General features: G+C 39.8%; 1 protein-coding gene and 1 non-coding gene across 2 annotated transcripts; one reads left to right on the forward strand and one right to left on the reverse strand.

The window, feature by feature from the left end:
• Positions 1-1439: 1439 nt before the first annotated feature.
• Positions 1440-12211, reverse strand: LOC102221577 (coronin-1B-like). Its single transcript, XM_005804788.2, has 12 exons — positions 11955-12211; positions 11644-11828; positions 9081-9286; positions 8758-8880; positions 7571-7700; positions 6313-6494; positions 6075-6194; positions 5043-5147; positions 4814-4959; positions 3629-3686; positions 3189-3527; positions 1440-3085 (listed from the first exon to the last, which is right to left on the reverse strand). The coding sequence occupies exons 3-12, from the start codon at positions 9282-9284 to the stop codon at positions 2963-2965; spliced, it is 1530 nt and encodes a 509-aa protein (XP_005804845.2). The 5' UTR covers positions 9285-9286; positions 11644-11828; positions 11955-12211; the 3' UTR covers positions 1440-2962.
• An 801-nt stretch (positions 12212-13012) lies between these two features.
• On the forward strand, positions 13013-13100 carry trnar-ucu. The gene is given in 2 exon segments: positions 13013-13049; positions 13065-13100. It is a non-coding gene; the product is annotated as a tRNA-Arg (tRNA).
• Positions 13101-13479: the final 379 nt, after the last annotated feature.

Here is a 13479-nt window from a genome sequence, read left to right on the forward strand (position 1 = left end):
CGAGTTGGCCACATCCTGTTTCTGCACTGCTGGCCGGCTCACACGCCGTCTGCACTTTGCAACAATGTCTCCAAACCGTGCTGTAAATGTACACTGTACGCCTGTTAAATAATTACACATAGCTAAATTTAGATTTGGATACTGTTGTTGAGCCCACTACAATTTATTTTAAAGCTATTTTAACATGAGATAATTGTACTTTAGAGCTGCAAAGGTTGTGGAAACTTTCATATGTTTTTGGTTATTTTCTGCATTGTTCACATGTAAAAGCTCTTCTCAGTTGGATAATATGCATAAAAAATTACTGACAGCATGGCTTCTGTAGCATTTAGTCAAATTCAATAGCTTTCAAATGGACTAATTTCTAGAAATGTTACTTTAATCTGAGGTCAGCTCTAGAACTTTTCTTCATTAAAACTTTGGATGAACTTCAGTTTTGCACAGTTGACTAAGTTTTCATCTTATCAGACCACAGAGTTTTGTTTATAATGCTTTCCAGCCTCTTAACACACACACTTGCTTTCAAGCACCAGAATTTATTTGTTTATTTTTTTGCCTTTGCTGTTCATCTTTGTTCACTTCCCTTTTTTTTTATCTGCTGAACTTTCACAAACTTTTACTCTCTACAACCAAATCAGACCTAAACTTTTTCTTTGAATGCTCTCTTCTTAATAATGTGTCTTACCAGACATTTTATTAAGCGTGGCAAATTGGATTTTTAAAGGAAATTTATTTATCAGCTCAAGAAACAATGAACACAAGTAAGAACAGTATTATCTCCCTGAAATTGATCACAAACACCTGGACTCAAGGGAACAGATGTTCACTCATGAGTTTGAACTCAGCATGTTAGAAAGATGGAGAAAAAAAACAAAACACAAATAGTCAGCTTTTAGACTATGAGCTAAAAATACTAGAATAGTGGTGACATTTATTTCTGTCTATAAGAGGAAATAATTTAATGAGCAATTGCAGTGCTAGACAGCACAAATAATCAAATTCTATTTTGTTAATTTTTTGTTCTAATCTATGCAGAATTCAAGTGTTCATTTTAAAAAGTTCAAGTAGCACCATCAAATAACCGCTACAATTTCTTTAGCACGGAGATGAAGTAGATCTCTGAGAAAGAAAAAAAATGACACTTTGGATGTCAGGGTGAGCTCAAAAATAATGCTAAAAACTCAAAAGCATTGACTTTAAAAACACTTAATTTGTAGCAAAAAACAAGATCTTTCAGTTTTGCTATAAATTTCGCTCGATGCAGACAACATTCCACTTAATCCAGAAAATCTTCTCAAAGTTCTCATCTTTATCATAGCAGCACTCGCTACTGTTATTTGCACTCAGTCCTCTTTAAGGTGTAATTACCTGTGGAGAGGCTACAACCTAAAGAGTAATATTGTACTCTCTTCTACCTTCAGTCAGCTTAACCAGACACATATTTTATGGGATATTTTATTAAGAATGACAAGTTGGATTAAAAACAAAGTCCATTCATCATCTATTTAACAATTACCACACTCAAACACAGTATTTCCAAGGGTAATCAGAACTAGAACTGATCACAAACACTTGACCATGAAGGGAACATTAGTGTAAACCGAAAGGCTTTTTCGTACAAAACATGAAACAAAGTTGAGTCAATCATTACACCACTGTCTAGCTGAACCTGTTGTTCATAGGAGTGTTAAGAGGTCAGTGCATAATTAGAATTAAAGTATTAAAGGGCTCAACTGGAATGCAACATTGTTATCCTACTGCTACATAAAACACACAGTAATGCCTCTAAATAAAGAACGTTCACAAAAGTACGACTAAAATGAAAGAAACAGAACTAAACTTACATATTTGAACACAGATGCATATTTCGCTGAAACCAAAGGAAAAATAGTGTTATGTTAAATTTCTGTTGACTGAAACTGTTATAAATGCATGTGTGTAATTTCAATCAAATGCTTAACTTCAAAGTGACCCATAAAACACAGCCGCTGTTCTTAACACACGAAATCACTAGCGCTCGACCGTTTCCATTACTGCAACAACACGGAATGAAACTACACATAGATACTCCACAACTTTCTCACCACCTATCGCTCACATGGTTCTCACTGTTGTATATTGAGATTTTAGGTTCATACATTTGAACAGAGCAAACTATATAAAATAGAGGGAAAACAAAGAACAAGTCATGTAAAAAGTCAAGCCATGACTTGACACTTTTGCACCTCAAACTACCTGAATAATAAGCCCTAAAAGTGACATTGATGAATGTCCGCCAGGAAAACACATGTGTTGGAGGTAATTAAATGCTTTGCTATAAAATAGCAACCTTCAGCCGAGTCAGCACAGTTCCACATTACGCCTATTATAACCTTTTGCGTTAATTTAAAGGAATCGTGTCATTGTAACTCAGTGGTTCCCAAAGATTTTCTGGGCCCTCCTATGGATTACAATAAAACCCCCCCGAAAAATAAAAAAAAATAAAAATCAGCTGGGCACACACATCGTTCAACCAGACATAAACCTATACACATATTTTGTTTTCAAACTCCACTGAAGTTTATTTCACACTTCAGGTTGCAACAAAACACAATACAAACCATCTTGGCACTGCGCCGCCCCTAGGGAGCGCGCCCCACACTTTGGGAACCCCTGTTGTAACTCCTCTAGTCTTGCAGAATCAAAGTATTAATTTTTTTTTTAAAAAAGCTCAAAGTTGCAAGTTCCAATAACTGCTACAAGATCCTTTAGTTTTGCTATAAATTTCACTCTATGCAGATGACACCATATTTACTAAAAAGAAAAATCATCTGGGAAGTACAGCCTTGATCATAGCAGCTGGAAGCCACTGCGATTCATAGTCTTTACACACAGTTTTTACACTCACAAAGCATTAAGGTATTAAGACTAGTAAGGCTACAGTCTATAGATTCTTCAGGAATGCGGTGAGTTTTATGCCTCCTCACACGTCGCCGTCTTCGATCCGGGCGAGCTGCCTCTCCAGCAGCTCGATTCTCTGGTTCTGAGCGAGCACGACTGCCCGTAAGGCCTTCATCTCTGCTAACAATTCACTCAACATTTCATCCTAAAACAAAGAAGAGCACCAAATCAGAAAGCAGTTACGAGAACATAAAGATGATTGTCTGTGGCTGTGCGGACGGTTTAAAGTATTAGGAAAGGATCTTTACCTCTCTCCTTGGCCTCTCGGTATTTCCATCCGTCTCCCTTGCGGTCACTCGTGGCTGCGGCGTTTCTCCCTCCACTTCCTTGGCGGCAGAGGTAGGTGTAGGTGTGGGAGCGGCTGCTACGGTTGCTGCTGTGGCGGCGCCCCCGGCCCCGGAGTCCTGAGAGCTTAGCTTGGGCTTGCTTCTGAGGGTGTCTCTGTGTTTGGAGGGATGAGCCGCGTACCCTCCGCTCAGAGAGACGAGCAGAGGTGCTGCGTCCTGTCCGGCGATCCATTCATCTGCCAGCAGAGCCGGCTCCAAGCCTGCAGTGTCTGGGTACAGGTCTCCCTGGAAGAGATCTGACTGGTGGGGCAAAAAATGAAACAAAGCGAGAAAAAGTGTTTTATTTTTGTCTGTACATTAATCCAAGTAACATTCTTTTAAAGGTCATGTGTGCGACTTACTTTACGTGGTACAGTCATAGAAATGGGTTCCACTTTCCTTTCATGCAGCTTGTAGAACCTGCAGGTTAACAGGAAATTAATAACAGAACTGAATAATCTTAATAGTTCTGTGTTGATTACACTAGAGGGAAGGTTGAGCTGAAACTATACGTACTTTCAAGTGGTATAAATACACCTTAAGTCAACTTTTGAATATTTTTCAGGAAGTAGATGAAGTTTGACGTGATAACTGTAGTGTAATTTTTCTCAGAGCACTGTAAACCACATGAAGACATTTTGCAATCTCTGAGGGTATTTTTGCATCAAAATGCGAGCAACCAAGATTGTACTATAAGTTGCCCACAGCATGAATCTACAAACGAGAGTCAGCAGGAAGGCATGTAAACCAATTTAACGAGCAGAATAAAGAAAAAACCTTGTAACACAACTTCCCATATACTTAGTGGCACCAGTAAAATAAATTATTCTTTTACTGGAGTGACATTACTTCATATTAATTGTTTTTTTTTAAATCCTATTGACATCCAGTCCAAATAACTGAGTACATTCAGTCAGTTGGGGTAAGAAAACCTTTAACATAAGAAATGGCAGATGAGTGTTAAGTAGGCCTGTCACAATAGTCAATAAATCAATTAACTTCATGATAAATTAACACAAACTCAACAATTTCCATTGGCATGATTTACTGTTTATCTCTTTTTTTCTGTCTTTATACCAAAACTTGGAGGATAAAAGTCTTCAGTTTGGTTCTTTGGTCTCAACTAGCCCTTATTCTGAAGGACAATTTTGTTTACCAAGACTTCAGAATTCATTTTATTTGTCGTTTTATTTATTTATTTTGTGTATTTAACATGTCTTCCAGTTCATTAGAGTTTAAAGCTCATCTTTGAGAACGTGTTCTTGCATTATTATTTTGCCATAACCATTATATTACTTAAAAATCCACAATGTAGTATGCTATCCACATGCTAACCAGTTCATTGAGAGGCATGTCAGGATAACAACTTTCAGACAAATGGGAGTAAGATTAAACATTTTAATGCTTTTTACGAAATCTTTACTAGTAGAGCCACGAACGCAGTGAAATGCCTCCAGTGAAATGTATTGACCTGTTTCTGCAGAATATTCTAAACATAATATTCCAAATGATTACAGCAAAAATATGAGCAGATTTAAAGAGCTAACCTGGCAATTTCACACTTGTTGACATCCACGCCTCTTTTACAAAGAAACCCTGCACCCCTCTGAGGCTCCTTACTGCTGTATAAACTCAGGAAGTGAACGTAGGGAGACTCGTCTGTCACTTCAAAATACCGGATGGTGCAGTCCCCCTGAAATGAAGAGAAATCAAACTCACCTGCTTGAAAATGGTTGCGAGACTTATATTCTGCATTTAAAACTGCTATACGTTTACCTTTCCACAAAGGTAGACCATGTTTGTGTCAGGGTCATAAAAGGGAAGAAGAACTCCGTTACTTGTATCCATTTCTTGCACAGCCATCGGCTCAGAGAGATCCTTCTGTAAAACAAAAAGCACATCCAACACATGAGCTTGCAAAGGGCAGTCACTTCTGTTAAAGATTACAACCACAAAAGTGTTGTTTAATTTGGAAGTGGAAGACAAAGGCCACGCAGCTCTCAAGTATGTTACAAGAACAAATCCTAAAATTGTGTTGTGCATCTTAAGAAGTCACCTATTTAGTGTACAGACTCCACCTGTGTGTAACTTAATCTCAGTATAACTTGAGTTTTTCTGTGAAGACCTCAGAGGTTTTTCAGAGGATAACCTCTGAGGTCGATGCTGTTTGGGTTTTCACAAACAGCATCGTGAAGACCCAGCAGACAGGTCTGGGAGAAAGACGTGGAGATGTGCAAAAAGAAAATCTCAAACTTTGAACATCTCACACATCTCTTATCAGTCCATCATATGGAAATGGCACAATGGGAAACCTACCAAAACATGGCTGTCTATGTCTATGTCAGGCAAGGAGAACATTACGAATTAAAAAATACAGAGATGTTCTCTGTCGAGTCTCAGGAGTCTGAGTTGTTTTGCACAAAAGGAAAGGAAGGGTAGCGACTTCTAGATGTCAGAGACATACCATAAAATACTTAAAAGTAGTAATTGCAGCAAAAAGTGTTTCGACACAGCATTGACACAGATGTGCCTAATGAAATAATAATAAAAAAAAGTGAACCCATGTATTATTTTCCATCTCCTTCTAATTTATATGCCACTCTGAGTTGGTCTATCATGTAAAATATAATAAAATGTAGCTTGATGTTATACCGCCACAAAATTAGGGGGAAAAAAAAGTTCAAGAGGAACGGATGGATGCTTTCCTAAGGGACTGAATGGCTAGCAAACTATCCTGTAAAACAACATTTTCTGCTGTGAAACTCCAACGAGTTTGTAAACAGCTGAAGTCTTGCGGTGGAAACTCACTGCGTCCCACAAAGCGAGCTGCCTCTCACTCATACGGCTGAAGCCTGTGGTCAAAATTTTCCCATCGGCGAGGAAGACGGCTCTCATGGGCCTTGTACCATCATGGACCTTTTCTCTGACCTTTGGGAGGGAAGAGAGGCTGATAACAGACTCAACACACAACATGAGTAATGATACAAATGTTTCCTGCATGTCCGCACACACAGATATAAATATATGCGTAACACTGTGAAGCTACCTTCAGGACAGCGCCCCGACGTGGGTCGATGATGCGCAGGGCCTTGTCCTTGCACACAGTACACACGGCGCTGCCATCCTTATTCCAGCCGACGCTGTAGATCAGGTCCGGGTGGGCGTCGGCGAGCTGGTACACGAGTTCGCCCGTGCCCACGTTCCACACAAAAACCACGTTATCGCAGCCTAGACAGACGGCCGACAAAGAAGCTTGCATAAATCAAAAGACGAGGAGTCGAGGTAAAAGTTCTTACGATATTACCTTGCATGAAAGTTCGGACTGTTTTTAAAAATATATTTCTGGAGTTTCATCACCATGTTCAAGGAGGCAAAATTTAAATAGATACTTGAGAGCAGAAACCACAAAATCGAATGAGGTCAAGTGGAAGCCCGCCATGTCCAAAGCTAGAGTTACTCAGACAGATTTCAAACGAAACGAAATCTGGCAGCTTCGGCATGTGTTTAAAACTGTAATTATTTGTCAGGTTATTTACGTTTTCCTTTAATCTCGCCACATGTTAATAAAGGGAAATCCTATTTCCCGCCTTCATTATGCAACAGCATTGGACCTGGCTGCTGTCACTGAACACCATCTCAGGAAGAGAAGAGCAGCTCCTCAACTCTCACTTTCTACAGAACTCATGCAAAGATATAGAAAAGTCTATTTACAAATTGTATCAACAACAAAAAAAAAAGGATATAAGACAATATAAATATGAAAACGTTTGGATTACAGCAGAACAACCTTACAATAAAAAAAACTGAGCAAAATCTAACCTTCACATTGAATCGTGATTAAAAATGTTCTTACTTTACTTCAGTAGAATACTTCTGCATTTATAATATTATTATTAGAATTCGGAGTGACAAATATGCTTATTTTAAGCAAATATATGCTTATTATAAATGGAACGAAACCAAATATGACATATATCAAATAGTTTCAGTCTGGAGAATGCAGAAGAGTACAGTACATACTCTTTGAGTAAGGCGGATTGGTATTAATCTTTGAGGAATGCCTACAAGAACGTAGCTACTGAGCATATCAAAAGATTTCAAACAACTTCAGCAGTAGCAGAAGTTGTTTCTCCATGTTATGTTGTGGCAACATAACATGGACTTATGTTGCTACAATACACAAAGAGGAGGAAGAGTCCCTATTAGTTGATGAGTAATCTATAAGTAAGCTAAGTAAAAACACTTCCTTATCGGGGGCTTTCAGCCATGGTTAATGAGAACTGGAAAGTAAAAAATTATCCCACCTGCAGTCAATAGGATGTTGAAGGCACAAGGGTGCCAAGCCAGGATTCCCACTCTTTTACTGTGGCCCTCCAGGGTCACAATCGGGTCCGTCATCGGACTGGTCAGCCCGCCGTCGGGGATCTGCCACACCTTCAAATGGCACAACAGACTCTATGTAATGTTGCACCTTTGCAGTGCTTGTCTGAGAAGTTGTTCGTCTTGGTCTCTGACATCCTTTTTTGCTTTCTAAAGCAGACCTGATTGGGCTGAGTCACTTGAAACCCAGCGTGTGCAAAAATAAAACCACTTATCAGTTTTCCTTGCGGAAGTGGATGATATTTTATTTTGTGTGCAACTGTTGCAACAACATTTTATAGCGATAGTTGCTTCTGTATTTAATAGTTACCCAATTATATACATCAACCATTTAATTTCTTTGTTGCCTTCACTCACTTCACTTTAAAAAAAATAAAAATAATAGAAACATATTTTCTTTAGTAACACACTAGTTTCTTATCTTGAAATTATTATAATTTTACAAGAATTATAAGCTTACAAGCACTGGTTTTGAGAATGAATGTGATGTTACTTTGAGGCTCATAATAATTTATCCAAGTTCCAGGTTAGAGTGATTATGTAACGTACACACCGTGAAGGGATCTTAAAAACAAGAATTGGAAGAATAGTCAGAGTTCTAGCTGTTGAGTTGAGCTGAAGATGTTGGAGCTTTAGCATCCATTTTACACAGCGTATATGAAGTAAATCAACTCCATACTTGGCAGTTTGCATTGTGTTCTTAAGTTTGGAAAGTCTCACTGTGAATCCTCCAAAGATTTCCGGTTAAACAGCTCAATCTTTGCCTCAACTGTCATCAAACTTGCCCTTGTCAAGTTAACAGTTAAAAGATCACTTACTATAAGACTTGGTGACCGTATGTATATATTTCAGCCTGCAAGTACAGTTTTGACAATATGAGGGTGGAATAAACGTCTGCAGGGAATAGTTGTTTCTAAAAAGAGTTGCATGTTTCAAAGTGATTCCAGCCTGGAAAACAAGTTCCTAAGAAAACCTCTAAAAGCCCAGAATAATATATTCATAATTGTATATCTTAAACCCTGGCCGTTTACTTGTGGTAGTAAAAGATGCCAGTGGTTGATCTGAAACCAGCTGATAAAGGGCCACAAACCACCTCCACATGAACACTTGCCTTCACTGTGCAGTCCTCTGAGGCACTTGCGATGATGTTGTCGTCATGAGGACACCACTGGATGTCCAACACAGGCGCCGCGTGTCCACAGACTGTGGGGCAGGACTGGTCGATTCTGCCGCTCTGTTTGGAGAAAACAAAAAGCTCAACTCCACTGACCTGAAAGGCTGCATTACAGCACAGCGCCAAGTCTGGACTGTAAAAGTGCTTCGCGTGCATTAGTGGGATATAAAGGGTGATGTCATAGAGAAGCTTTCGGCTTGAAAGAAACGTATTGATCCGCGGTTTTATCGGATACAGGATGCTGATGCAGAAGGTCAAACCTTGCCGATCGGAACGACGAGGAAGGCGCCTCCTCCCCCCGCTTCGATGATGACCGCGATGAACTTGGGGTTGACCGCGCAGAGGGGGCCGTCCCATGTCACCCGGGACACTCTGACGTCGTCGAGGCAGTGCTCGGCCTTCCAGGCCTGAGCGAAGACGTGGCGAAATTTACTCTGCCGGACCACACCTCTACGGAACGACATCCCTGCGGACGGATGGATGAGGAAAATACTGTTGCAGCAGAAAAACGTGGAAGCATTAATTTATGTGATCTAATTTGACAAAATGTGAGCTACTCATCAGTTTTCGTTCCGCTGTCTACAGAATGTAATCTTACTAAATGTTTGAATGAAATGTTTTTTCACTATATATAGATATATATTATATAAAAGCAAATAGGTCTTCAGAATTGTTTTTATTTAATTTTTAAAGGCAATCACTTTAATTTGCTATTGATTTCAAATAAAATTTGTGTTTTTATGCATTTGTTTCTATAGTTGTATATCTAAATTAATACTTTCTAAAGCTCAGTACTTCAGAGAGATGCCGTCTCCTTTAGTTATATGCTATTTAGTATAAAAGGGAGTGACAACATGTTAAATATATTTGATAAAGTAGAGAAATCGTAGATTTCAAATGCTTTTTACTATTATTTGCAGAGGAATGCAGATTTATGAAATGGGTTAAGGCCAAGATGTCCATTTACCTTAACTAAAGGTTAAAGCTGAAAGTATAGGCTATCCTTATTGTAAAAAAAAATAAATATAATTAAGTCAATTTGCAACATTGTAAAGCCCTGTGTGTCAAATCCTGTCCTCAGGGTCCCATATCCTTCAACTTTTAAATATTTACTAATTATTTGATTCATATTTATTATTTACTAATTATTTGATTCAGTTGAGGCCCATCTAAAAGTTACAGAACGCCAGACCTGAAGGACCGGAGTTTGACGTCTGTGTTTGAAAGAAACTCTTAACTAAGGTCTGTTAGAGAGAGAAAACAGGGCCGTCGAAACATCAGGCGAATTCTTTTGTGCTTAGACTTTGTCCTGGGAAAGTACAGTCAAGACTGAGTGGACCAAAACGGCACGGAGCGGACCAAATCATGCTGGGACAGAGGAAGGAGAGGGGGGTTGGGAAGTGGAAGCTGCTGGCGTCCAGCTAACGCTCTACGGCTCGCGAAGCAAGGCACAACATGAAAACACAGAGGAAGGAGGAAGTCTGCAGTGAATCACAAGACACACACCTGGAAGGTTTTCATCTTATTAGGTTTCTCTGTGGTGGGTCGACACGAAGTAGAGCAGAATCAAGAGTGACAAGGTGTACATTTGTATTAAATCCTTTTAGTCTGACACCCCTAAATAAAATCAAGTGCAGCCAGATGCCTTCAGAAGTCACATAATTAGTGCATGATTGTATCTCAATGTAAATGCATGTTGTGAAGGCCTCAAAGATTTGTTAAAAAAAAACATTACAGAACAAACACCATCATTAAGACCAAGGAACACAGCAGACAGGTCAGGGAGAAAGGTATGGAGAGTTCGATTTTGGACTCACGACCTGTCCAGGGCGCTCCCCACTTCTTACCCAATGACTACTGAGCCCCCCCAATCTCTCGGCAACCTTGTAAGGAGAAGTGGGTATGGACAATGGATGGGTGGCTAAATCAGAAAGCAATATCCCAAACTTTGACCACAGAGGGCTGAAGATAGCAGACTACAGCACTACTGTAAACCCCATCAACTCTGGGTCTTCCACCAGGTGGGAGAATTTGTCAATTTGCAATAGGCAATGTAGAGGGACAGCAAACGCGAAGAAGAAGATGCTCTGGATAAATGTCAACAACTTTTTGATCTACTTTTAAAAACTAGCATCCTCAACGGCCCAGTTCACACACTAAAGCATGGTGGCGCTTTAGAAGCAGCAAAAGCTTTGAGACCAGAGAGGAGTCTCTTCAGACCGGACCAAAAACCCTAAACATACAGCCAGAACTTCAGTGGACAGTTTACATCAAAGCATATGCATGAGCCAGAAAGGTCTAGTCAAAGCCTAGACCTACACCCAAAAAGCTGTGGCGAGATTTAAAGTTGACGTTTCTCTCCAACCAATCTGCCTGTGTCTGAGCTATTCTGCTAAGACAGACCGGTAAAGACCTACCTACTCCAACAAAACCATTTATTCTTCCGTCTCACAATAAAACATTCTATGAAAAACAAATCGTGGCAGAAAGAAAAAGCTCAAGAGATATAAATACTCATGCAAAGCATTGTTATGCATAATTTGCAAATGAGAACGCTATTGCTTCAAAAGCCTGCAATTTCCCGCTTTATGAAGACCGTATCCTAAGCGTTTTACTCTATCACCACCAAGCTTGCATCAATTCTCATCATTTTTCCAAATGTAGCCCTGTCTTAATAAAGAGGTATTTAAATACAGCATCTCGACATGCAAAGAGTGACTAGGGGAATGAGCAACAAAGGATGGGCGTTACAGCGTGGTTAAACCAATAGTGAGACGTTATTTAAAGAGGAACGCTCCCTTATTTTAGAGGACAGCAACGTACCTGTTTTTTCCCCCCCTTCTTCTTCTTCTTCTTCTTCTTCAGCGATCGTGCTTAATTGGAAACAGGATCACCAAAGGCTGGTTGGTGGCAGGCGTGACAGGAGGCCAATAAAATAATCCGCCGCCAGCAGCAGTAACTTAATCCCCTCCCGTGTCCAGGCAGGCGTCCGTGGCTATTGCGCAGACCTATAATAAAACATGACGCTGGATCAAGAAGAAAAGAGCGAACAAGCCTCTGTTGTAAATTTCGAGCATTCTAAGCCACTCCTTGGTTTTATGGGAAGTCTTCTGCAGGAAAGAAAATATTCTAACCTCAAAGACCATGTCCCGCGCTGGTAAAGCCTCATGAATAGCGCACAGCGACGGTGAAAGATCTCCCTCCTCTATTGGGAAGAGAAGCAAACGCTCCGTCCTCCCCGTGCAAACGCCTGGTTTTGGAGCGATGGATTGAGCGGAATCCCAGACACTTCCGCTCCTGGGAGGACACATCAAAGATACGGTGGGAGGACAAGATAATTATCTCCCATTGGCTTTCCTGTGAGTTGGGATGTGTCCCTGCACCCCTTCCCCCTCAGGCCGCGCGTCTACACTGGGAATTACTGTGACTTCACAGTGCATTCAAGTTCAGTCGTAAACTACGTGATCTATATTAGAAAAATATACAAAATTAGTACATCTTTTTTAATATTACTATGAAAAAAGTCAGGTCAGTTCAAACTTATTAAAGACACAGTATCCTGGTCTATAGTAGACATTAAAAAAATAGAAAAGACAAAGAAATAAAATACGGAGTGTTTTATCAAGTCCATAGTTACTGTGGCTGTGCTCTGAAATGTCAGGGCATTTCTGAACACATTATGCATACTCCAGCAGAATTCATGTCATATAGGAGGGCGGCTTTATTACTTTCTTTAGTGAATATTGATAACCAAGCATAGGACATGACTTGAATGCACCACGGAGGTAAAACGAGACCGTAAAATGCTCTCTAGATGCGCAAATGTTGGAAAACATTGAAATTCAAAAAGCCTTCGAATTTCATTCACACACAATTTGTGTGAATGAAAACAAATTGTGTCGAAAAAAAGACAGTTGTCAATTATAAAAAAAGGACTGCAAAGTGGCATCTTATTTTACTACCCTGGATTATTATGACTCGTGGCTTTAGCGCCACCCTGTGTATTATTTTGGCAATACAAGTGGGATTACTTTACCGCTATATATAGCTGTATTCAGAAGGCGATGTCCTCACGGACATCTTTTTGAGGCTACACACAACAGGAGCTTCTCTTTCTGTAAAACTACAAATTGTTCCAGGGAAATTGTTGTGTTTTGTTCAAATTAAGCAGTGCTCGCCTGTATCAACAGGTGGCTCCGTGGCGCAATGGATAGCGCATTGGACTTCTAGGCAAACACGAAGTGATTCAAAGGTTGTGGGTTCGAGTCCCACCGGAGTCGCATTTTGGCGAAACAACAGAAAAGTATCAACTACTTTTAAATATGTCCTTTCAGCTGTATATTCGAGTGCATAAGTCTAAACACGTTTTCCTTACTTTGGTAACAGATCTATTAGTACGAAATTAAATGGTCGTACCGACTATGCGTCTGTTCGTTCCTTTGAGGGGGACGGATGATATTCTCTTTGCCTCGTTGCCACTGCGGTTAATCTGTCACAAAGTAATATGGTTTTATCACTCCCATAAATTTCTACGAGCAGGTTTTATCACTCCCATAAATTTCTACGAGCAGTCGCTTAGATATTTTGCCATGTAAGGGTTTAGATCCAAAAGGTATAGAAATTAAGTTTTATTCACAAATCAAAATTCACCTGAATTGA

The sequence above is a fragment of the Xiphophorus maculatus genome, chromosome 14 (assembly GCF_002775205.1).
Source record: "Xiphophorus maculatus strain JP 163 A chromosome 14, X_maculatus-5.0-male, whole genome shotgun sequence".
In the NCBI taxonomy this organism is placed as follows: domain Eukaryota; kingdom Metazoa; phylum Chordata; class Actinopteri; order Cyprinodontiformes; family Poeciliidae; genus Xiphophorus; species Xiphophorus maculatus.